The 22,078-nt window shown below is 53.3% G+C and overlaps 11 protein-coding genes across 11 annotated transcripts; 5 read left to right on the forward strand and 6 right to left on the reverse strand.

The window, feature by feature from the left end:
• Nucleotides 1-24: 24 nt before the first annotated feature.
• BJY04DRAFT_219255 (uncharacterized protein) lies at nt 25-436 on the reverse strand (the record flags this gene model as incomplete). The annotated part of the gene is made up of 2 exons (XM_073716524.1): nt 25-123; nt 176-436. Coding segments are annotated over 2 exons (360 nt in total), but the record flags the coding sequence as incomplete, so codon positions are not given.
• Nucleotides 437-840: 404 nt separating this feature from the next.
• BJY04DRAFT_219256 (FAD-dependent oxidoreductase) lies at nt 841-2,088 on the forward strand (the record flags this gene model as incomplete). Its single annotated transcript, XM_073716525.1, has 4 exons — nt 841-1,082; nt 1,132-1,384; nt 1,598-1,759; nt 1,804-2,088. The coding sequence occupies 4 exons, from the start codon at nt 841-843 to the stop codon at nt 2,086-2,088; spliced, it is 942 nt and encodes a 313-aa protein (XP_073570067.1).
• A 998-nt stretch (nt 2,089-3,086) lies between these two features.
• On the forward strand, nt 3,087-4,045 carry BJY04DRAFT_219257 (uncharacterized protein; the record flags this gene model as incomplete). The annotated part of the gene is made up of 2 exons (XM_073716526.1): nt 3,087-3,645; nt 3,693-4,045. The coding sequence occupies 2 exons, from the start codon at nt 3,087-3,089 to the stop codon at nt 4,043-4,045; spliced, it is 912 nt and encodes a 303-aa protein (XP_073570068.1).
• Nucleotides 4,046-4,104: 59 nt separating this feature from the next.
• Nucleotides 4,105-5,704, reverse strand: BJY04DRAFT_228569 (LLM class flavin-dependent oxidoreductase; the record flags this gene model as incomplete). The annotated part of the gene is made up of 4 exons (XM_073718872.1): nt 4,105-4,909; nt 4,965-5,315; nt 5,372-5,570; nt 5,620-5,704. The coding sequence occupies 4 exons, from the start codon at nt 5,702-5,704 to the stop codon at nt 4,105-4,107; spliced, it is 1,440 nt and encodes a 479-aa protein (XP_073570069.1).
• A 694-nt stretch (nt 5,705-6,398) lies between these two features.
• On the forward strand, nt 6,399-8,661 carry BJY04DRAFT_219259 (sodium:solute symporter family protein; the record flags this gene model as incomplete). Its single annotated transcript, XM_073716527.1, has 5 exons — nt 6,399-6,486; nt 6,537-6,600; nt 6,649-7,439; nt 7,491-7,869; nt 7,956-8,661. The coding sequence occupies 5 exons, from the start codon at nt 6,399-6,401 to the stop codon at nt 8,659-8,661; spliced, it is 2,028 nt and encodes a 675-aa protein (XP_073570070.1).
• A 41-nt stretch (nt 8,662-8,702) lies between these two features.
• Nucleotides 8,703-9,565, reverse strand: BJY04DRAFT_79603 (GNAT family N-acetyltransferase). Its single transcript, XM_073721094.1, has one exon. It carries the CDS (start codon nt 9,306-9,308, stop codon nt 8,745-8,747), a length of 564 nt encoding a protein of 187 aa, XP_073570071.1. The 5' UTR covers nt 9,309-9,565; the 3' UTR covers nt 8,703-8,744.
• A 338-nt stretch (nt 9,566-9,903) lies between these two features.
• Nucleotides 9,904-11,180, forward strand: BJY04DRAFT_79578 (uncharacterized protein). The gene is made up of 2 exons (XM_073721092.1): nt 9,904-10,233; nt 10,340-11,180. The coding sequence occupies exons 1-2, from the start codon at nt 10,045-10,047 to the stop codon at nt 10,964-10,966; spliced, it is 816 nt and encodes a 271-aa protein (XP_073570072.1). The 5' UTR covers nt 9,904-10,044; the 3' UTR covers nt 10,967-11,180.
• Nucleotides 11,181-12,476: 1,296 nt separating this feature from the next.
• BJY04DRAFT_79581 (uncharacterized protein) lies at nt 12,477-13,371 on the reverse strand. Its single transcript, XM_073721093.1, has one exon. The coding sequence runs from the start codon at nt 13,135-13,137 to the stop codon at nt 12,673-12,675; it is 465 nt and encodes a 154-aa protein (XP_073570073.1). The 5' UTR covers nt 13,138-13,371; the 3' UTR covers nt 12,477-12,672.
• Nucleotides 13,162-17,697, forward strand: BJY04DRAFT_191501 (putative sensor histidine kinase/response regulator). The gene is made up of 3 exons (XM_073711649.1): nt 13,162-13,401; nt 13,448-17,094; nt 17,150-17,697. Exons 1-3 carry the CDS (start codon nt 13,325-13,327, stop codon nt 17,416-17,418), a joined length of 3,993 nt encoding a protein of 1,330 aa, XP_073570074.1. The 5' UTR covers nt 13,162-13,324; the 3' UTR covers nt 17,419-17,697.
• A 607-nt stretch (nt 17,698-18,304) lies between these two features.
• On the reverse strand, nt 18,305-20,110 carry BJY04DRAFT_191503 (LysM peptidoglycan-binding domain-containing protein). The gene is made up of 2 exons (XM_073711650.1): nt 19,804-20,110; nt 18,305-19,757 (listed from the first exon to the last, which is right to left on the reverse strand). Exons 1-2 carry the CDS (start codon nt 20,010-20,012, stop codon nt 18,677-18,679), a joined length of 1,290 nt encoding a protein of 429 aa, XP_073570075.1. The 5' UTR covers nt 20,013-20,110; the 3' UTR covers nt 18,305-18,676.
• Nucleotides 20,111-20,567: 457 nt separating this feature from the next.
• On the reverse strand, nt 20,568-22,045 carry BJY04DRAFT_79660 (type I glyceraldehyde-3-phosphate dehydrogenase). Its single transcript, XM_073721095.1, has 4 exons — nt 21,872-22,045; nt 21,255-21,824; nt 21,063-21,177; nt 20,568-20,998 (listed from the first exon to the last, which is right to left on the reverse strand). Exons 1-4 carry the CDS (start codon nt 21,960-21,962, stop codon nt 20,701-20,703), a joined length of 1,074 nt encoding a protein of 357 aa, XP_073570076.1. The 5' UTR covers nt 21,963-22,045; the 3' UTR covers nt 20,568-20,700.
• Between the last annotated feature and the right edge of the window lie 33 nt (nt 22,046-22,078).

Below are 22,078 nucleotides of genomic sequence, written 5' to 3' on the forward strand. Positions count from 1 at the left end.
GCATACGTAGTAGATGGACTGTACCCAGTTGCACTGGTCCGCTGTCATGCTCAGCTGGGTCATGATGTTGGTTGGTTTGCCGACGGCGAGGACTTTCACGTTGGCGGCATTGTTGACGTCGATCTACCAGTATACCTATCAGCCGCTGATTTCATGAGAAAAAGAGGAGACTAACCTGCTTGACCAGATAGATCAATCCAATAAGAACTAGGATCCGCCGGTCGACTTTGCGGATAATCTCCTTCTGCTCCTTCGGCGTGAATGTTGCCAGGAATGCGGCGCGGCTGTCATCAACAGTCTCGGTGTGAGGGTGCACTTCCACCACAGGAGCATCTTGACTCTTTGGGTTGGTTTCAGGCGCATCCTGCTCGATATCCTGTGTCTGTGTCTGTGGATTTGTTGCACCGCCGAAGCGGGTCGTATCCCAGGAGCTCATTTTGTGATTGAAGCGGAGTACAAGATCAGATGGTACATTTCCTCGTTTCTACAGCCTCCATTTTACAGAGTTGGAGTCACTGCTTTTCGATGTCGCCATTTGAAGGCGTTTAGCGTATAGACTAGCAGTCCGCATGGCAGAGGCATTGAAGACTTCAGAGACAAATAAAACGTCCGCGTGGGATACCGCCTCTCGAGAAAGAAATCGACTGGCAAGACGATGGCGAGAATTGGAGTCATTATGGTTTTATTGTCGTTGAAGTCCAGAAAGTGACGACTTTGGTGCTACTGCGTAGCGTAATCCTGCGTCGGCACGGCTGTTGGAGTAGCTTAAGAGTCAAGCAATAAGTATGTGTGAGCCGCTGTCCTTGTAACGAGTAGGAGGAAATTGCCCTGAACAGCACAATGCCATTGAATATTGCTATTATCGGCGCCGGTGTAGGCGGCCTCACTCTCGCAATCGCCCTGCAAGACAATCCAAACCTCAGCATCCAGGTGTACGAGCGCGCAACGGAACTAAAGGAGATTGGGGCACTGGTTGGAGTCGGACCTAATGCCCTTCGCACGTTGGAGAAACTCGGGGTTACTGATGTCTTGACTGATGAGGTTGGGTGGCGGAGTCCGAGCGGGATTCCGATGATATTTAGGTCTGTTATTGGATGTTCCTTAGTAGTGTGCATATACTGACTGTGTCAGGCATTGGAAAACAGATGAGCTGCTGGGCACGGATCAATATCATGATGTTCCGGATCGCCGTCACCACTATGCCCGTATGCATCGGGCAAAGCTTCAGCAGGCGTTACTTAAGCGTGTACCAAGTGGCGTTATCCACCTTGGAAAGAAGGTCGAGGCCGTGACCGTAGTCCGTGAAAAGGGAGCCACGGTGACTTTTACCGACGGAACGAGCATCGAGGCGGATGTTGTGGTCGGTGCTGATGGGATCAAATCTGTAAGCCAGTCAGACTTCTTGCCGAACTGGCAGACATCCTGACACAGTGTAGAAAGTCCGCCAGGCATTCGTGCCAAACCACGAACTAACATGACTGGGCGATGTTGTTCTCCGATCTACCTTTGATTATTCCCTCGTCGAAGACATCAAAGAGATCCACCAGGATTCTTCACACTTCGTCCGTTCTCCCCTTTCTGCACTGATAACATGCAGGAGCTAACGCCCCCCAGTCCAGCCCAACAGGCTTCTTCTTCGGCACCCGCCTCGGCCACCGGATTCGGCGTCACAGCCTCATACGCCGTCAATCCAGAAACCAACCCGCAGCCTACCTGGAACGGTCCCGCGAGCGTCGACACAGTACGCGAGCACTTCAAGGTGGGATATATCCCTTGATTACACTGGATATTCTAACGAAATAGGACTGGGCCCCCGTCATCCCCAAGATCATCTCCCGCATTCCCAGCGTTCGACAATACGCGAATGTCGCCGGCCCGGAACTCGAGGGGTGGACATTCGCAGACCGTGTTACCCTCCTCGGCGACGCAGCACATACCCACGGGAGTGCGTTTGCGGCTGGAGTCGGGTTGGCGATTGATGATGCGTATGCATTAGGTCTTGCCTTTGACCATGTCTTACCTCCCGATGTTGTGAACACGACTGGGGTCGTATCGGTGGACCGGGTTGGAGAAATTTTTGAACTGTAGAGGCTACAAGACGGCCACATACAGGGAGGGTGTTGAAGGTTGTTCATGAGGGAAAGGCGAAGACCAGGGAGAGACTGAGGGGAGTGTTTGAGGAGAGGGTGGAGAGTGATGAGAGTTTTCGGAAGAGGATTGCGAGTAGGGGGGATCCGGTCTGGGTAAATGAACACGATGTGGAGGATGCCTTTCGAAAGGTGTTGGAAAAAAGAAAAGGTGCAGAAGGGGTTGGGCCTGTTCCTGCAGGTGGTAAACAGACCCAGGCTAGATTGTGATTTTCCATGGTGTATCGTCCGTCGCAGCTGGTATGTCAAGAATTCCAATCTATCTGTGTTTCAGTCTGGAGTAGCCAGCACGTAGATAACATTGTCACCGTCATTGGCTTTGCACTGATTTAACGACTGAGGATCAGAAAAGACCTGGCAGTAGATTCCAGTCGCTAGCATGTCAGCAGCATGAATATACATCTAAACTCCAGCTGAAGATAGCAAAAATTGTTCTGGTCCGTATAGTGATAGCCCTAGCTATGTAGCCCAGTTAATAACATTATCCAGCCGACCCCTCAAAAGTAAACAGAGAAATAGTCCCTGCTCTAGTCAGATGGATCCCATTTCAAGCATCTGGATATTGATGTAGACATCTCATGTTGGTCGACTGATGTCAAGCGAAGATGGTTCTATAGCGATCGGTATTCCGCCCATTATGAGACGGGACTTGTCTACGTTAGACCTGGACCGGGGTGAAGGCCGAGATTGAGACAGATTTGCAACAGGGCTGCCGTTGATATTATATTCAGGATGAGATTCGCGCCTCAGCCGGGGAGTGTGTTTCCAAATTTCAATAATCCTTGTAGGGGACTTAACCTCGTGTATATTTAGAACAGCGAATCTTACAGAAGGCCTGAACATGCTGCCAGAGTAACTGATATATAAGAAGCAACAGTGCATAACCAAGCCAACAAAACAAGCAACAGTGCATAACCAAGCCAACAAGCTACCGCCATCATGAACCGACTCTATGCCTCCGGGTGTCGAGGCTATGACCACCATGTCCAAGACGCCTGCCTCGCTCAGTCGAAAATCGGTAGCTTCGCTGTCTCCCAACTCTTATGCGCCCTCCTAGTTCTATGCAGCCTCATGCACAAGTACCTCTTCACGACCGCACGACTTACCAGACTCTACGGATCAGTTTATCAAACAGCACCGCCACAGGAAAAGCAACATCTCCGAGTCGTGCATGTCGGGGTGGTGATGAAGTTCTTGGCTGTTCCGACTATGATGGTATCGTTGTCATTGGTTCACCTTGGGGGGTATAGATGGTCCGACTATCTTGCGCCATACATCACGGTCTTGGATCTCACGGCCTTCTCCGGCTGCTGCCTCGGGGCATCAGCTCTTTTTGATCTAATCCAAGACGACAATATCCGGCCTTTGTATATCGTACATCATCTTGTCATGCTATTGGCCATGCAAGGAACAGGCGCGTTGATCATGACTCTACCGACTGATGATGAACGGCGGATCATGGAGACCTTTCAGGCCTTCAAGTTCGGGACGACATGGCGTAAGCATATGTAGTCAGCTATCTGATTCACCACTAACAGACCGCAGTTCTATTCTCCGGCATCGGTAGTACCGTTTCAAGAGCAACATACCTCTTCCGAAAACTTTTCTCATGGCCACCTCAGACCCTGTGTACGCTGTTTCATATCAACTTCCTCACATTTGCCTCCGCGACGGTACTAGAAGCTGTGATTATTGTCTACCTTTTACTTACACAATGGACGACACTTGCTGCAGAGGTGGGGACAACGATGCTGCTCTTTCAGCTGCTGTTTACGGTTACAAAGTCGAAGACTGTTACTCGGCTCTATATGATCTACAAGAGTCAGGAAAAGGATGTTGCGAAGATACTGCAGGTGTCATCGTGGATTAAGCCAATGGATGGGAAGTATGAGAAGTAACTTCTCAAATCATGATATGTTTGATATGAGTTCATTTGGCTGTATAATAGCTTGAAAAACTAAGTACTCTCCGGCGCCTGAGCTGGCCATTTATACTTCGCCCCCGGGTGATCACTGCTCAACCTACTGGTCTTTGCAAACTCAGAGCCTAGATAATTCTCCCTTGTGGTCTTTCCCTCAGCAGCAGTACTATCCCAGAAGACACCCCTAGCCTTCAATTCCGGAATCAAAAACTTGATCACATCTTCTAGATCACCAGGCCCAACGGCATAAGAGACGTTAAATCCATCGACATCTGTCTCTGCAATCCAGCGTTCAAGAATATCCGCAACAGTTTTGGCAGACCCGATCGCCCGAGGATGCGGTCCTCCAAGCGCAAGCTCTTGCGCGACTCGTTTCTTCGTCCATTTAATACCCTCGCTTCCAGGTATCGTAGCCCTCCAGCTTGACACGATACTCTGAATAGCACCAGGACCAGTGAATTCAAAGTTATCATCATCGGCATATTTCCCTAGATCCTCTCCAGTCCAACCACCAAATAATGCCAGCGAGCCGTCAAGATTCGCATAAGATAGATACTCGTCATACTTCTTCTGCGCGAGCTCATCCGTCTCGTCAACTATAATCAGCATGCCAACAATCAGCTTCAACCCCTTCTCATCACGCCCTTGCTCAACAGCCGTCTGCCGAATATCATTCACATTCTTCTTCACAGACTCGATATGCATCCCCGGAAGAAACATGGCCTCCGCATGCTTCGTCGCAAACGTCTTCCCCGCCTTACTCGCCCCAGCCTGGAAGATAAACGGGGTCCGCTGCCTCGACGGCTCAATGAGATGAGGGCCAGCAACGTTGAAATACTTGCTACATGACAGTCAGCACCATCACAACTGGCTCAAATTGACGGGTAATAAATTACCCCCTATGATCAATCCTCCTCACTCGATCCGGATGCGTATACGCCTTCAGATCGTTATCAAGAACAACCGCATCATCCCTCCACGACCCCTCAAGAAGCTTATACACGACTTCCAGAAATTCGTCTGCGATTTCATACCGCTCGTCATGGCTAACCTCCTGCTCCAAGCCTAGATTCTTTGCGGCACTCGCAAGATAACTTGTCACGACGTTCCACGCGATTCGCCCATTCGTCAGATGATCTAGCGTCGAGTACCGCCTCGCTAGCAAGAACGGATTCTCGTACGTCGTTGACGCGGTAACCCCAAAGGAGAGTGATTTCGTTACAGCTGCCATGGCAGCGATAGGGAGTCTTTTCTCTTTCAGTCAACTCACTAGCAATGCAAATTAGAAAGAGGTGCAACATACGAAGGATCCGAAATCGGAAACTGTGCTGCGCCAGGTAGAACCTCACGGATGTTCTCTGGCCCGTTGTACACGTCGTAGACGCCGAGCATGTCCGCGATGAAGAGGGCGTGGAAGTTCCCGTCTAGCAGCTTTGCGAGCTCGATCCAGTAGCTGATTTCTTTGTACCGGTGGGTTTGGTTCCGGGGGTGCCGCCAGAGACCTATATTGGTTTCAGTGACTGCTTGTGGTACAGGGGTTGCTGTGTGTACCTGGCGCAACGTGCGTCGGGCTGCTCATGGAGAAGGCATTGAGGATCCATTTTTTGGATGATCGTTCCGAAGTAGAGGTGCTCATTGTTGCTGATTGCTGGTGCCCAAGGTAAAACACAGTAGTGACACGATTTGTACTATGAGTCTACTACTCTGTGGTTTTATAACAGCCCCTCCTCTCCTCCGGGGTACATCTATCCTCAACCTAATACTTGGGCCATCTTTTGCATGTGCACATGGAGACCTCCGTGACGTGATATCGCCAAGCTATGGTATTACATCGGGGGAATCAGCGCTTGAGAAGTCTACTCCAAATAAGACGCCATCAAATAACCTTTCATGCAGGCCACCCTACTCCAACATCAAAGGATTCACCGTCCCAGCTACCCCGTAACTGGCTCGCATTGCTCATCCCTGCCGCCTAGGATTGGACAAGCTTCACCCTGCCCATGACTCGAGATAAGCTCTTCAAGGATGCATATCGCGACATCATCCTGAATATCACATCACATCAACTTAACGCGCGGAAGGCTTCTTGGGTTTCTCCAAAGTCCTTCAAGCACGAAGCGAGATGATTGAGCGAGATAGCCATCTGATCATGACTCGAGCTCGAAACGGCCTAGGCGTAACCGACGTCGGAGGCGATTCTTGCGCCATTGCTGGCGTTTTGGAGAATTCCGGTTAAACGGCTAGAGGGAGTTAAATATCTACAGTCTGCACTGGCGATCAGCACATGGCAGCTTCTTGTTGTAACATTTTGTGTCCTCGTCTTGTCCAAAATGAGTGAGGTGACGAGCCCAGCGCCGCCTCTTTCCCAAGGGGTTGGCTACGGAGTGGTTATTGGGTTGGGTGTTGCTTTTGCTATAGGTCAGCAATTCACCTTGAGTAACTATGTGATTGCGCTAACTCTCGTCCAGGCATGGTTCTCACAACAAGAGCACTGAAGAAAGTCTTTGGCGAAGACAGCCACACAACCGAGACGTAAGGCCCCCATCGATTCATGATGAATCAAAACTCACTGGCCTTCAGATTCATGGTCGCCAACCGCCGCGTCGGCACAGGTCTTACTGCCTCCGCTGTTATCTCCTCGTGGACATTCACCTCCGCTCTTCTGGGCGCCCCATACCTAACTTACTGGTATGGGATTGCACTTCCAACCTGGTGGGCAAACGGACAGAGCGTGATGATCTGTTGCTTTGCGTATCTTGCCATCCAAGCGAAACTCAAAGCCCCGAATGCACATACCCTGCTAGAGCTGATCAAAGTGCGCTACGGAGCTGCAGCGCATATCCTCTGGATTGTCATGGCGCTGATCAATAATATCTTCAACTTCACCTCCATGCTCGTTGGTGCCTCGACAGCAGTTTCATCCCTTACAGGGATCAATGTCTACGCTTGCACATATCTCCTCCCACTCGGCGTGGTCGTTTATACCTACTGGGGCGGATTGCGAGCCACATTCCTGACAGACTACATCCACACATTCATCATCATGATCGTGCTAGTCTGGTTCAGCCTGAGAGTTCTCCTTGCTGCGGAAATCGGGTCTATCGGCGACCTGTACGATCTCGTCAAAGCCCTCCCGCAAGAAGGCACGGTCGCCGGAAACCACGCAGGCTCGTACCTCTCCATGACGAGCGACGAGTCTCTATTTTTTGGGATCATCCACGTCGTCACGAACTTCGGCATCGTCTTCATGGACACAGGGTTCTGGCAGAAGGGGTTCTCAGCGGACATTGCTGCCGCCGTGCCGGGGTATATCATCGGGGGAAATGCATACTTTGCCATTCCATTCACCTTTGGGACCGTCGTTGGGCTTGGTAAGTTTCTACAACCAGAACCATTATCCTTCTACATGCTAAAAAATCCAGGTGCACTCGTGCTAGAACAAACACCCATCTGGCCCACCTACCCCCGTCGCATGACCCAGGCAGAGGTATCCGGCGGCCTCGTCCTCCCCTACGCCGCATCAGCAGTCGCAGGCAAAGGCGGCGCCGCCGCTATCCTCCTCATCCTCTTCATGGCCTGCACGAGCGTCGCCTCCGCGCAGCTCATCGCCGTCAGCTCAATCGTCTCCTTCGACATCTACGGCGCATACTTCAACAAAACCCCGACAGACCGGCAGCTGATCCGGTGGTCGCACGTCGGCGTCGTCGGGTGCGCGCTATTCATCTCGACTTTCGCAACAGTGCTGCACAAGGGAGGCGTTGACCTCAACTGGCTTATCTACATGATCGGGATTCTGATTTGGTGAGTACACACCCACACCCACCCACCTATCCTTCCCAGCACTCAGGTTAAAGAACGTTACTGACGATGAATGAATACGTTTTCAGCCCCGGTACATTCCCAACCTGCTTCGCCCTCCTCTGGCGCAAACAGTCCCGGATCGCCGCCATCGTCTCCCCCATCCTCGGCATGGCCGCCGGCTTCGCCGTCTGGTTTGCATCCGCCCACGCCCTCTACGGCTCCATCACAATCACCACGACGGGAAAAACCCTCCCCTGCATGTACGCCTGCCTAACCTCGATGTTCGTGCCGCTCCCGATCTCCCTTTTCCTGTCATATCTCTACCCGGCTGAATTCAGCTGGGACGAGTTCTTGAAAATCGAGCGCGTCAGCGATACCGGCGAAGTCAAATTCGATCGGGAAGCGTACTTCACACCGGAGAAGGTAAAGTATATGAAGCGCATGAGTCGCGTCGCGGCGGTCTGGGCGGTTGCGACGTTCCTGGGCCAGATTGTGCTGTGGCCGTTGCCGATGTATGGGGCGAAGACGGTGATGTCGAGGGGGTTGTTTACGGCGTGGGTTGTGGTGGGGTTGGTTTGGTTGGTTGGGACTCTAATAGTGGCGAACTTTTATCCGCTTGTTGATGGGGGGGTTGTGCAGATTTGGGAGGTTCTACAGGCTGTCTTGGGGAAGAAGCGTGGTGGTGAGGGTGAGGGTCAGGGAGAGGGAGAGGGTGAAGAGAGAGGGGAGGGTTCCGCGCATGCGGAGGTCATCCAGGTTGATGTTGATGCGAGCCAGGTGAAGGAGAAATAGATATAGATTGATTAGAGACAAACAGACAAGAAGAGTTATTTCTTCTATATGGGTCTTCCCTCCTAGCCCCTGGGCAACATCTCTCACTCATGCATATCTTTCGGATACCCCCTCCCCTTCTTCATCATCATCGCCATGCCTTCTCCTCGCTTGCTCTCTGCCACAGTCATACCCAGGATTGCTTCATAGAACGGCACCGACCGCTCCCAATCCATCGTGAAGAGCATACTTCGTCGCAAATACGGCATTTCGTCGATTGCCTCGCCGACACATTGCACCAGCCATCGACCTAACCCTTTCCCCTGGTGCGTTGTGTGCACGTAGACGTCTGTGATGTAGACAAAGGTCGTGTAGTCAGTTATGCCGCGGGCGATGCCGATAAATTCGGACGCTGGTGCGGGGGATTCTGTCGTGGTGGTGTCTTGTAGAGATGGGGTAGGGGTGTAGAAGAGGCCGAAACAGAGACAGCGTTCGAGACTTTGGCGGAGGGCGTCAAGCGGGAGTGGTTGCGCCCAGTATACATCCTCTGAGGCGAACCAGGCGTTTAGGGTCTCGAGAGGGATGAGCGAGGGGTCGGTTGAGATTGTGTACTTATCTTTGTGCCAGATTCGGGGGGTTGGTGTCGGTGCGGGCGCTGGTGCGGTCATTTTGATCTGTAGAGAGCTATGAATGGTTTCAGAGATTTGTGGTTGTTTTCAAAATGCGTGGATTTTCTCATCATTTATAGTCTGCTCGTGCTCGTGAGTCATATGGTGGAGATACGGTGTTCGTATCATCGTATTTGCGCGCAACTGCATGCTAGTTGCATGGTCGTTAGATAGTAAAGCTTGAGATGAAAGCTTGAGACAGAATTTCGAGATTTCCCTTGTTTCATGACATCTTCGAAAGCAGGAAATGGGGTTTCTTGTTCCGAGACAGCTATACATCGGGAGCATATTCCGACAATACGGTCGCGTCCATGATATGGGCTCAGTGAATACCACTGCCGATACATCCATAGATAATCCGTTATCTGTAAAGGGTGCAGTGATGAATCCCCTTTGTACCAATATCGAATTTCTATGCCCTGTCAGATTGGCACACCTCACCGGCTGCACGTGAGGCTTGTGGCTTGCGAGGATCATCTTGAGATGTCAGACTGGACTCGAGGGATTCGTATCCGCACATCGTTCACATAGGCACATCTTATAGGCTGAGCTGAGCTTACCTCCAAAGGACGCAATCTGCGCGCCAATCTACTCATTATGGACAGGTCTGATCAAAGACCGTTATCCTTGAACTTTAACATCCCCTCACCGTCACTTTCTCTTCCATCTCACATTCTCCTTCTCTCTTTCTCCTCTCTTCCACTCCTTACTCGACCTCCAACAAATAACAAACACCATGGCGACCAAACGCCTAACCCACAACATCCCCTCCGACAAGCTCCCCTCCTTAGCAACCCAAGCAGAAATCGCCAACTACACCGTCCTCGACCGCGAAGGCAAAGAAATCCCCTTCAGATCCCTCTACAGCGGCCCAAACGCGACCGACCGAACACTCATCATTCTCGTCCGTCATTTCTTTTGCGGAGTGGGTTGACCCATAGTCATACCCGATACCCCAGATCCATTCTCAACCCATCTCCACATTCTCCATATTCTCCTCACCAACTAACTAACACTCAATAATCTCACAGAGCTGCCAAGAATACCTCCTCCGCCTCTCCCAAACCATCACCCCAACCCACCTCTCCACAATCCCAATTACCACCTCAATCGTCATCATCGGCTGCGGCGGCCCAGCTCTAATCGACCACTACGCAGCAACAGCCCAAACCCCCTACCCGATCTACGCCGACCCAACCCTCAAACTCTACAATGCCCTCGAAATGGTCAAGACCATGAAAGTCGGCCCGCGCCCGGAGTATATCTCCAAGAGCACCCCGCGGCTCGCCTACGAGGCGTTTGTGCAGATGGTTCCGTTTATACGCAGTGGCAAGGTCTTGCAGCAGGGGCCGGGGTATCAGCAGGGCGGGGAGGTGCTGTTTGAGCCTGTTCTTGGAACTCAACAGGGGGAGGGGGGGCTGGAGAGGGAGGTGACGTGGTGTAATCGGATGCAGCGGTCTTGGGGGCGCACGGAGATCAGAGAGCTTGAGGGGGTGGTTTTTGGGAGGGTGGTCGAGAATCCTGCGCCGAGGGAGAGTACTGTCAGCGCGAGTGAGAAGCAAGCAGGGGGATGGGGATGGGGATTTGGGGTGAAATCTACGGTGTTCTTGATTGGGTCTCTTGTTGCGGCGTTTGTGGTTAACAGGAATCGTTCGTGAGATCGCTTTCGGGCGGTGCAATGTGATTTTGTCTTGTGTTCTCCTCCAGCGTGCGTTTTCTGTTAGTATGGATCTGGGCTCTCGAGGCTCAGTTTTTCAGTCGGATTTCAGTTGCTTGCACCAGCTAGCTAGGGGCCACCTCCGCCGGGCGCATCAACTTAACTCATGGATACCCTTTGTTTGAAATCAGAGTTGGCTTCTCTTAGTGATCGTGAGCGCCGCAGTAGCGTCATCAGTTGATCGATGCAGCCACCAAACTGTGGTAGAGGCAGACGATATCACAGGCGTGAGCTGTCGTGGGACATCCTAAGATCCCTAGTCCGCCTCGTGGCATTCTTGTCCGTACGGCGTCTTCGAGAACAGCTTACTTGAAAATAGATTGTCAGTGGGCCTAAAGCCAACAAGTGCGTCTCACCCTAACGCAGGAAATGGTGATGCTCACTGTCAAAGGCGGGTGCTATAGCGCAGGATGTGACGGTGTATCCTCGTCCTTCTCACGGTCATCAAAGCTGATAACCTCCCATGTGTCACAGTGGCAGCTTTATAATATATCGAACGTTCCCAGTCATGTAGATGGCGGTCACAATCAAGCAACCCATGTTGCCCGACCAATCTGTAGCTCTTTTCACCGTGGGAGAGGAAGAACCACCACCGTGACATCCTCAAGGGTAAGTTCCTCTAGAAAATCTTCTTCATCCCCCAGAGCTACGCAGCCCTAAGCCAGCTGCATCATCGCAGTAACCACCTATTTCATCGTCCCGATACCGTCCAAAATGTCATCGCAATGTACACCACATACGCGAGTCCGTCAGACACCAGGAACGTGCGCACAGATAAGCCAAGGGGTTTTCAGTTTCGACTATCCCTCGTTCTTCATATGCCGGTGCTCGTCAACGAAGTTATTTTGTAATATTATGGGCTCTTAGGAAGCCGCATGGTCCAGAATGGATTATCGGGTTTACGTGCGATCTCCACGACGACCACGCCGAGTTTTCCGTACCACGTCCGGCTCAAGACATGTATGGCATAGGTCATTGCATTCATCGATGGTCTCACTGCCTGCAATTACCCACCTTCCCTCAAGAACGGCTCAAATAGTGAGGCCCGATATCTTGATCGTTGTCGCGCGATTGTGGCCCTGCATTCCTGCTGTCTCGAGTCTTGCTGGTGAATAGTCTCCAGGTGGGACCAAGGTTGACATACGCCGATCTTGCAGGCGAGGGAGAAAGCCGTCCAGCTATATCTCCACAGTAGAGGTCTTCCTAGTACTGGAATGCTAGGGCTGGTTTGAAAGCGCATACCTGAAACTAGCATAATGGTTATGCAAATGTCCTTGACTAAGCAGTAAATTCCTGCATAAAACCGGGTTAAAGGATCTGGGCAGTGGCCATTGCTCCTTCAAGTTTCAACTGCCGTGGTGGATACGGAGTACCGAGTACAGAGTATCATATCTGTGCTATCTCGGCCTTGTTATATTAAAATCAGTATTACCAAGCGATTGTGATATTGCAGACCTGTATGCAGGGATGTTGAACCCAGATCGTAGACAATATATATGTCTCTGGCGATCGGTATAGCTCAACGTGATGACGGCCGATGGGGCCTTGCTAACGGTAACCGAGGTTAGGCCGTTGGTCTGAATTCCACTGACGACTGCAAGTGGAGAGATCGATGCTGCCACCGTTGACTCGGAAGATGCCGTTTCGCTATCGGCCTAAGGCACTCCTGACTCGCTGCAGGCCCTGAACGAAATGAAATCCCGTCTTGAGGCGCGAGTGAGGCGAAACACCGTACGATCTGTGAATCAAGTTTTGCTGCTCTGGAGATACACCCCAAGTATACTGTAGAGCAATGGAGGATCTCAACCGGGTCAACACGTGTCGTACCATAACCGCCACACCTCCACGACCTCCTGTCAAAGACCTTGGACTGCAGCAGGAGGTGGGTGGAAGACTCCAGAAATGAGAAATTGGGCACATCCAGACCACACCCAAGACAGTCGGCCACGTCGAATCAAAGTGTGGCCTTGGAAGTGCAATGAGTGGAAGCGAGATCCCGCCAATCACCCGCCCCTGCAGCGTCTGCAATGACGCGGTGGCGCAAATTAGCAGCGGCTCGAAGTGGGAAGAAGTGGGGAGGCGCCAGAGTCCATGTTTGGGATGCAAGGGCATTCCTGAATTCTCGCTGGCTGTCGCCGTGGTCTCCTGCTGCTCGTCTCTTCCTCTCTTCTCCGCAGCACTGTGCCAGTACCTCCTTGGTGGCGGATCGAAATCGAATCGATCTGCACTCTGCTCTGCTCAGTCCCGAAAAAGTATCCCTAGATTCGATCCGTCGAGCATGAGGTGACGAGACGAGCTGATGCTGAGTATCCCCGTTCCTCCACCCAGTGTATCTGCTAGAGAGATCGCCATGGCACAGGAGCGCGAGTTCTACAAGTGAGTTGTTGGCTCTCCTGCTGTATTTCCTGTCCTCATCCTTTAGATACTGCCAGCTCCCTCAACGGCCGGGTCTGCTAGACCGACCACCCGTGTCGCCGCGAACCGAAGCGAACGTCGAGCTACTCCCGCAGTCATCACAGGATACCACCCTCACGGCCCTCGCGCAGCTCGGCGCGCTCCGACTCAATGTCCAACGATGCATGATCTCCCTGTTCGACCGCCGCACGCAGTATATTCTCGCCGAAGCCACCCGCACTCTCAGCTTACAAGATGACCGCGTCCACGTCGACGGCGATGCACTGTGGCTCGGGAGCAGTGTGATTCCCAAGGAGGACGGCGTCTGCCACTATGTCTGTGACGAGGCCCGACTCAACGCCGGCCTGATGGAAGGAGACGAAAACCGACACGTTGCCTTTGTTGTGCCTGATCTAACGCAGCACGACCACTTCAACAAGAGACAGTATGTTGTCAACGCCCCGCACCTGCGGTTCTACGCTGGCGTGCCTATCCGCAGTCGCCGGGGTATCGCTATCGGTGCGTTCAGTGTTAGTGATGGTCTGACGAGACCGGGTGGTCTGAGTGCGATGGAGCTGCGCTTCATGACTGATACCGCCGCGGCTATTATGAACCATCTTGAGATGGTGCGGTCTCATGAACAGAACCGCCGCAGCGCGAACATGATTGCCGGGCTTGGGAGCTTTGTCGAGAGCGGCATCTTCCCGTCTAGTAGTCTTCGGCGCCGCAAGTACCAGAACCATACTAATGTCGATCGCGAGGAGGACGATGATGAGAATGGAGAGTCAAATGGGTCGCATGATGAGAAGATCCGGAGCAGTGCGCTGTCGCGGCGTGTGCATGCTCGGTCTGATCACCGGCAGCTGCTCAAGGAGCGGGTTCAACATCGGGATAAGTCCCCTACGCCTTCAGGTAGGTTTCGTTTGTTGTGTGTCTCGTATGTTCTAACGCTGGCAGATTCGAATGACAACCATGAGTCGGAATCGCCTGCAACCCCCTCTACGCCCAAACGCAAGCGGGAAAACGAGATGACATTAACCTCTGGCACACGCGAGATCTTCAGCCGCGCTGCTCGTCTTCTGCAAGAGTCTCTTGACGTCCAAGGCGTGGTCTTCTACGACGCAAGCGTCAAGTCCTACGCTGGTCTCGTCCGCAATACCGACGACCGTCCATCCGATGGCGAAGGCAGCAGCAGCAGTAGCGGCTCCAGCGAGGGTCACGAGAGCAGCGACAGTGACAACCCCGTTACTGCCCAATCGTCTACCGAGAATGATGAATTTCCCACATCAGATGTGCTAGGTTTCTCGCTTGACGACCCTGAACAACCGATGGGTACCATCCGCGAGACGTTCCTCCGGTCGCTTCTTCGCAATTATCCCCAAGGTGCGATTTTCAATGTGGATGAGAACGGCGGCGTGTCGTCTAGTGAAGGGAGCGACAGTGCATCTGGTGCCAGTGTGTCGAGGGAGATCTTCTACCGTCGTCACGAAGGGCCGAAAGTGCAACGACGGTGGAAGCAGCAGAAACGCCACCGGATCAGTCTGAAGGAGGAGAACAAGGGCCTGATGAAGGTCTTTCCGTCTGCGCGTTGTGTCACTTTGTTTCCTCTCTGGGACTCGCGCCGCAATCGGTGGTTCTCCGGCTTGTTTGTGTGGACCAAGTCGCCGCGTAGTTTCAGCCTGGGAGGCGAGCTCGCCTATCTGTATGCCTTTTCAAACAGCATCATGGCCGAGGTGCACCGACTAGATATGGAACTCGCCAACCGTGCCCACGCTACCCTCGTCGGGAGTATCTCGCACGAACTGCGCAGTCCGCTGCATGGTATTCTAGGAAGCACCGAGCTCCTAGGCGACTCGGCATTGACGCCAGCACAAACAGCGTTGGTGAACACGGTCGAACATTGCGGCCGCTCACTCCTCGATATCATCAACAACATGCTCGACTTTGCAAAGATCAACCAGTTCGCGCGCAAGTCGCGTTCCTCGCGGTTCAAGCTCTCCACGCGGGCTCAGCGCCAGCCACGTCTGCCACGGTCGCTTGCGCCCGGGCAGCCTGGGAACGGCGTTGTGAACCTGATTTCCGATGTCCAGCTCGATGCTGTGCTTGAAGAAGTGGCGGAAAGTGTGTTTGCAGGCCACTGTTTCAGCTCGAAGAGCGGGATGATGGCGCGGGCTGCCTCGATGCCGACTCTCGACCAGGAGGGGGAACTGGTGATGGTCAGTCCGACGGAACGACCGCTGTCTGCATTCAACGAGTCACTTACCGTCATCTATGACGTTGCGCCTGACGTGCAGTGGCTCTTTGAAACACAAGCCGGCGCGTGGCGGCGCGTGTTGATGAACCTGTTTGGAAACGCCCTCAAATACACTCAGTCCGGTTACATTCTCGTCTCCCTCAAGTCGTCCGCCCCAGCAGCAGTCTCCAAGCCTCACCGTTTCTCCCGCGGTGAAAGCGACCGAGAGGAAATGGCCAGTGTGACCCTTACCGTCAAAGACACCGGCCAAGGCATCGACAAGGAGTACCTTCAGAGCAACGTCTTCAAGCCTTTCTCGCAGGAAGACCCCCTCTCACCCGGCAGCGGTCTCGGTCTCAGCATCGTCCACCAAACCGTCGTCTCCCTCGGCGGGAAAATCGACATCTCCTCGACCAAAGGCGTCGGCACCGAAGTCACCGTCCGGATTGACCTCCCTCGCACCCCCAACGCCGAAGCCGTCAACACAGACCAAGACCACGGCGCCGTTCTCCGCGCGAAGGATCTCGCACAGGGTAAATCGATCGGCCTGGTTGGGTTTGGAACACCATCAGAGCACCAGGACGCCGCGCTGACCCTCCTCCGGTCGTCTCTCGAAAACATGTACGAAGACCATTTCGGCATGGAAGTCGGCTTCCTCCATCCGGACTCGCGTCCAGACTCGAATCAGTACGATATCTACGTCGTCAGACAAACCTACATCGATGCAGTCGATGAGATCTGTCGCCAGCACCCGACAATCCGAAGGGGATTACCACCAGCCGTGCTGGTCATCTGCTCAACACCACAGATCGCCCAGAAACTATCTAGCAGCGCGCACCAGCGCCTTTCGCCGGCTGTCTACGAGTTCATCAGCCAGCCGTGCGGGCCGTACAAGATGGCCAATGCGCTGCAGGCGTGTATAGAGCGGCAGCTGGAGCAGCCGGTCGGGAGGCCAATAACCAACGGAACGACGAACGGGTTGACGAATGGATTGACAAATGGGACTGCAGGAGTCAATGGCACAGTGAACGGCGCGCCAGAACTCGGCGGCACGAAACCACCAACGCCTGAATCCGAGTCCGAGAACCAGAAACACTTCCCTCTCTCCCTGCCGCAGAAAGCGCTCTCCACCAACACCAGTACCAACGCCAACGGCACAATCTCACCAACAGATATCGACTCACCTTCGACGAAAACCACCACGACAATCACCGCCTCAACAGTGACACCCAACTCCGTCACCGAAATCTCCGCCACCCTCGAAGCAACTAGCACCAGCATAGTCCCCTCCGTCCTCCTAGTCGACGACAACACAGTCAACCTGCAGCTCCTCGTGGCCGTCATGAAAAAGGCTAAGAAACCCTACTTCACAGCGTGCAACGGCCTCGAGGCATTAGAGGTGTACAAGGCGCACGCGCGGGAGATCCAGGTGATTCTCATGGGTATGTTCCATCAATTTCTCAACCACATTCATCCCATACTAATCTAAATATATAGATATCTCCATGCCCGTAATGGACGGCCTCGAATCAACGCGCGAAATCCGCCTTTTCGAGAAACTCTTCGAGAAAGTCTCCGCCGCTGGTACTGGGACTGGGACTGAAGCCGAGAAATCCCTCTTCAAGCCCGCGACGATCATCGCGCTGTCTGGACTCGGAAGCGCGCCGGTCCGCCAGGAGGCGTTTAATTCCGGTGTTGATTTGTTCCTCTCGAAGCCAGTGCGGTTTCAGGAGTTGATCAAGCAGATTGATGAGTTGATGTCTTAGCCACCTAATGGAAATCCTAAAGACTCTGTTGGGTGGATATTTGTTGGTTTGGGAGGTGTGGATGGAATGAGGTTTACGTTGATTGTTGATTGATACGGTTCTGGGATTTGGCTTGGTCATTGTTATATAGCGGTTTACATGCAGTTGATTTGGTTTGGGATGGCTTGGGATGGCGTTACAATAGGTTGGGTTATGATAGCATGTGTAATGAGCTACGGTAATATATCGCTTTGGAATTGAGACTCTATTTCTATCTGGTCTTTTTGATGAAGATGTTTTGGCTGGCATCTAGCTTGGTTGGGTGCGCAAATACCTCGTTATATATCTTCCCGCGATCTAGCGGACTCGCTCAACGTATTCGTTTAAATCAACAAGGCTTACTTGGAGAACCCTCCCATCAAAACCTAAATACCAGGTTAATCACTATCCTACCGGGGATTTCTAGTCTCTATCTATTGATGTAACGAGCAATCAAAGGTCTTTGTTGTTAATTTCCGAATTCCACTGCGGAGGACTCCATCTTAAGACGGTGGGTGACACTGCAGCCCTGCAGTTGCGTCGCGGCTCACTTTGCCAGAACCAGCCCCCATAACACGTTTAAAGCCACGTCGTATCTATATACCCATCAACAGAAAGAACAACAGCCTGAGTGACGCGCTCTGCGACGAGAAAAGTCGCGTTCTCCAGAGGTCTGAGTCTGAGCTCTCCAGCCGCAAGGCACACCCGCCCCACCGGGCCAGTCCAGCGCAGCTGAAGTCCTGTCTCACTCCAGCTGGCAGCTAAGACACCCCCTGAATCCCACCAACCTCCCCAGCCCACCACAGCTACAGCTACATCTCCAAGTTGGCAACTACATTATGTCTAGAAGATCTTCTGGAAAGTTAAATGAACCTGCAAAAAGTGACTTTTGTCATCCATTCCTTACCACCCACCCATCCATCCATCCATCCTAGCACACGCTAAGCCCAACCAGCATAAATCGTTAAACAAAGACAAGACATGTCGCAACCAAGCAGCGAGACTCGCTCACAGCTATATACCACACTGCCGTCAAGAAGAAATCCCTCATCGATATGTACAAAATCAAGCACAGCCTGTCAAATCGGGCAAGAGAGAAGAGAAGAAAATAGAGATAGAAGATAAAGATAGATCCAGATCCAGCCGCTATTGTTACTGTTAGATAGCGTTAGATAGCATCAAGCTACCTCAGCATCCCTCAGCAAACTAAACCACCTGCAAAGGCAAAGACAATTCAGATTCAAGCCTCAATGCAGTATTGATAGCCCAGCCAGAGATTCGTGCAGTCCTCTTTAAGACCCGGGTTCAACTCGCGGAGTTGGGAAACCGAGACGCCGATCTCGCTCTCGACCTTTAGGCAGTAGTCGCCGTCGGTGACGGTGTAGTACGCCGTGCAAGGAGTGGTGGCGTAGGGGTAGAGAGGGGCGTCGTAAGGGACGGCGCTGGGTGTTGTTGTTGGTGCCGGCGCGGTGGTTGGGGCTTCAGTGGTAGTGCTCGTGCTGGTAGAGGTTGGGGCTGGCACGGAGGTCACGCTGACGAGGGAGTAGGTTGTCGTGAATGTGCGGGTGGAGGTGCTGGTTGAGGTGGAGGTTGTGGTGCTGGTGACTGTTTCTGTTTCCGGGGCCTCAGTTGTAGCAGGGGCCTCGGTTGTGGCTGGGATGGTGGGTTGGGAGACGGTGGAGGGTTCAGTGTCTGTCTCGGTGTCGTCGCTGCTGCTGTCGCTGCCGGTGTCAACAGCGCCAATTGCGAAGCGGAAGACGGTGGTCACGGCGCGGTTGAGCGTTCCGATAGTGCCAGGCTCGCAGCTGCTGGGCCCAGTAGCCCACCCGGTCAAGCGGTTGGCGACATCGGATGAATAGCAGTGCGTAGCAATGCCCTGGCCTAGGTTACCGGTGGCGGCGACAGAGCCCGAGTTATATATACGAGCGGCAACATAGTAAGCGGAGACGTCGTCGCCGCCGGCTTTTGCAAGGCAGCCCTTGAGACCATCACCGTCGGCTGTTCCGGCCGTTCCGTCGGTGATCATCTGCTTGATTTGTTCGAACGGGCAAGGGCTGAGCACTGAGTCGCGGTTGCAAGAGCCCTGGCCGTTGTGGGACTGCATGAGACCTGGGTTTGTGACGCCGTAGTTGGTTGTTGGGGCGCGGACGCAGCCGTTGCTCTCCTGGATGACGACGGCGAGGATGTAGCGGGCGTCGACGCCGGTTTCACTTGCAACCTCTTTGATAGCGGTGGAGATGTCGTCGATCTCGGAGTCGGAGTTGTTGGGGACGTTCCATTGGGCGCAGGACTGCTTCATGGTGTCGCGGTTGGCTTCGAACCTGGAGTCGTCAGTATAGATACTAGGTGGAGCATGTGGAGACAAACATCTCATCGAATTCAGGCCACCAGGCGTTCTTGCCGGGCCAGCCTTCGGCGATCTTTCCAGCGCCACCGAGGACATTATACAGGGTCGTCCTCTTGTTCAATGGGGTGGTGTTGTGGTGAGAGTGCGAGTGCGCGACGGGGGCTCCAGCAATGAGAGTGGAGAGGCTGCCAGCAGCCACGAGGAGAAAAGGAAGGTTAATGGTCAACATCTTGGCTGGATCGAGCGCCGGGCACGTAGCAAAGGAATGTCGGGGGAAAAAAGGAATGGCAGAAGACTTGCTTCAGATGCTTTAAAAAAAAAAGAGAGAGGGGAGGTGAAAGAGAATGTGAAAGAGGAGCAGACGGTTATAACGAGCGAACACATGGGAGAAAAAGCCGCAAGGAACAGGCGATCGAATTGCGCCTCGCTAAGCTTCAAGAAACTCGACGAATGAGGATGTGTTGCTGCCACACCCTCGTCTGGCCGGACAAATTTTGGATTGACTCTGAAACAGCGATCTGTTGCTAGTGTGCAGCTAGTCCAGGGGCGGATTCCGTCGAACACGAGTTCCTCGCAGGAGGGCGCCTCGGGTGTGTGACTCTCTTCCCGATTGGTGTCACGCTCTTTGATTCTGCTCGCAGGCACTTGCAGGCACTTCCAGACACTCTGCCACGCTCTCGGCAATGGCAACCATCTCCGCTAGTCTTTGTGCAGCGCTTGGAGCGAGGAAATTCCCCTCCTCGGCGGCTACGTGGAAGAGGGGTAGTGGAAGCATGTGTGAGCTGTCAGCTGGGACTCGGTATGAAGAGACAAATCTCGATACAATGATACATCTAATCAAACATGTCTACTGTTTAAGACTGCTGTTGTACCATCAATCAACGCCATGTGGCCGTGGCAGTATAATTGCTTTTTCTCTACTCTAAACTCCCAACATAAGCCGTCAGATCCAGCAGTCGGCTCGAATACCCCCATTCATTGTCATACCAAGCCATGATCTTGAAGAACCGCGGGTTCAGCTCGCTGCACGCCGCCGCGTCCACGATCGCACTGTGCGGATTGCCTAGGTAGTCGCTACTGACCAGCTCCTCGTCCGTGACGGTGAGCACCCCCGCCAGCTGCGTCTTGGCCGCCCGCCGAAATGCCGCCAGGATTGAGGGGAGCGAGGTGGGCGCCTCCGTGCTGATGGTCAGATCGATCATCGAGACGTTGGGGCTGAAAGAGTATCGTTAGAATGATCAGGTGCTCAATGAATGATTGAACAAAATTAGGCACTTACGTCGGCACTCGGATAGACACCCCCGTCACCTTGCCCGTCAACTCAGGCAGAACCGTCGCAATCGCCTTGGCTGCACCTGTCGTTGTGGGAATAATATTGTCAAAGACACTGCGACCTGAGGTATCACGCCACGTTAGTCTTCCTTCTGCATGCAAGGTACTCCAACTCCAACTCATTGTGGAAAACACCTACCCAGTCGCCTATTCTTCTTACTATACCCATCCAGCACCTGCTGCGACCTAGTCGCCGCATGCACCGTCGTGAGAAACCCCTGCTCAATCCCAAACTCGCGCTGGAGCACCTTCAGCACCGGCGTCACACAATTCGTCGTACAGCTCGCGCACGAAATCACCCTCTCGTCTTCACTCCCTGAGTAGCTCTCGTTGTTCACCCCGTACACAAACGTTGGTGAGTCGGAAGACGGCGCGGAAATGACCACTCGCTTCGCCTTGCCGTATGTGATGTGGTCCATTGCGAGGTCCTTTTTGGTGAATTTGCCCGTGCATTCGACGACGTAGTCTACGCCCAATGAGGCCCAGTTGAGTTTTTTGAGGTCGCGTTCGCTGGTTAGGCTGATTTGCTGCCCGTTGATGGCGATTTGGGTGTCGGAGAGGGCGTGCAGGGGTGTTGAGGCGGGGAGGTTGCCCATGGAGGAGTCGTAGCGGATTAGGTAGAGGAGGTCTTGGACCGTTGTGCAGGTGTGGTTGATGGCGACGATTTGCAGGTCGGTTCTGTTGAGGGCGGCGCGGAGGACGTTCCGGCCTGAAGCTGTTAGTGGCGTCCACGGTCTGAAGCCGTATAGATCATACCTATCCGGCCGAAGCCGTTGATGCCGACTCTGCAGGGGGTGGAGGAGGGGGTGGCATCCCCGATCGGGAAGTCGCTGATTGACGGGGCCATTGTGCTTGCTCTTGGTATGTGTATGTGGTTTAGAAGATCTCTTAACTCAGCTTTGATGTTTAATAACCTCTTCACAGTGACTCCGGCCTAGGAAGTACCGGCCTTATATACTCAAC

Source organism: Aspergillus karnatakaensis (assembly GCF_047715665.1).
Source record: "Aspergillus karnatakaensis strain CBS 102800 unplaced genomic scaffold BJY04scaffold_31, whole genome shotgun sequence".
In the NCBI taxonomy this organism is placed as follows: domain Eukaryota; kingdom Fungi; phylum Ascomycota; class Eurotiomycetes; order Eurotiales; family Aspergillaceae; genus Aspergillus; species Aspergillus karnatakaensis.

Bases quoted from the DNA above. Each gene is read 5' to 3' on its own strand.
- BJY04DRAFT_79581 (XM_073721093.1), bottom strand. From the start codon at position 13,137: ATGCCCTTGCATCCCAAACATGGACTCTGGCGCCTCCCCACTTCTTCC.
- BJY04DRAFT_79660 (XM_073721095.1), bottom strand. From the start codon at position 21,962: ATGGCCCCGTCAATCAGCGACTTCCCGATCGGGGATGCCACCCCCTCC. The intron at 21,825-21,871 runs GTATGATCTATA...TAACAGCTTCAG, and splicing joins CAACGGCTTCGGCCGGATAG to GCCGGAACGTCCTCCGCGCC. The intron at 20,999-21,062 runs GTAAGTGCCTAA...ATACTCTTTCAG, and splicing joins GTGTCTATCCGAGTGCCGAC to CCCCAACGTCTCGATGATCG.
- BJY04DRAFT_79578 (XM_073721092.1), top strand. From the start codon at position 10,045: ATGGCGACCAAACGCCTAACCCACAACATCCCCTCCGACAAGCTCCCC. The intron at 10,234-10,339 runs GTGGGTTGACCC...ATAATCTCACAG, and splicing joins TCCGTCATTTCTTTTGCGGA to AGCTGCCAAGAATACCTCCT.
- BJY04DRAFT_191503 (XM_073711650.1), bottom strand. From the start codon at position 20,012: ATGTTGACCATTAACCTTCCTTTTCTCCTCGTGGCTGCTGGCAGCCTC. The intron at 19,758-19,803 runs GTTTGTCTCCAC...TGACGACTCCAG, and splicing joins TGGCCTGAATTCGATGAGAT to GTTCGAAGCCAACCGCGACA.
- BJY04DRAFT_191501 (XM_073711649.1), top strand. From the start codon at position 13,325: ATGCTGAGTATCCCCGTTCCTCCACCCAGTGTATCTGCTAGAGAGATC. The intron at 13,402-13,447 runs GTGAGTTGTTGG...CTCATCCTTTAG, and splicing joins CAGGAGCGCGAGTTCTACAA to ATACTGCCAGCTCCCTCAAC. The intron at 17,095-17,149 runs GTATGTTCCATC...CTAAATATATAG, and splicing joins GATCCAGGTGATTCTCATGG to ATATCTCCATGCCCGTAATG.
- BJY04DRAFT_79603 (XM_073721094.1), bottom strand. From the start codon at position 9,308: ATGACCGCACCAGCGCCCGCACCGACACCAACCCCCCGAATCTGGCAC.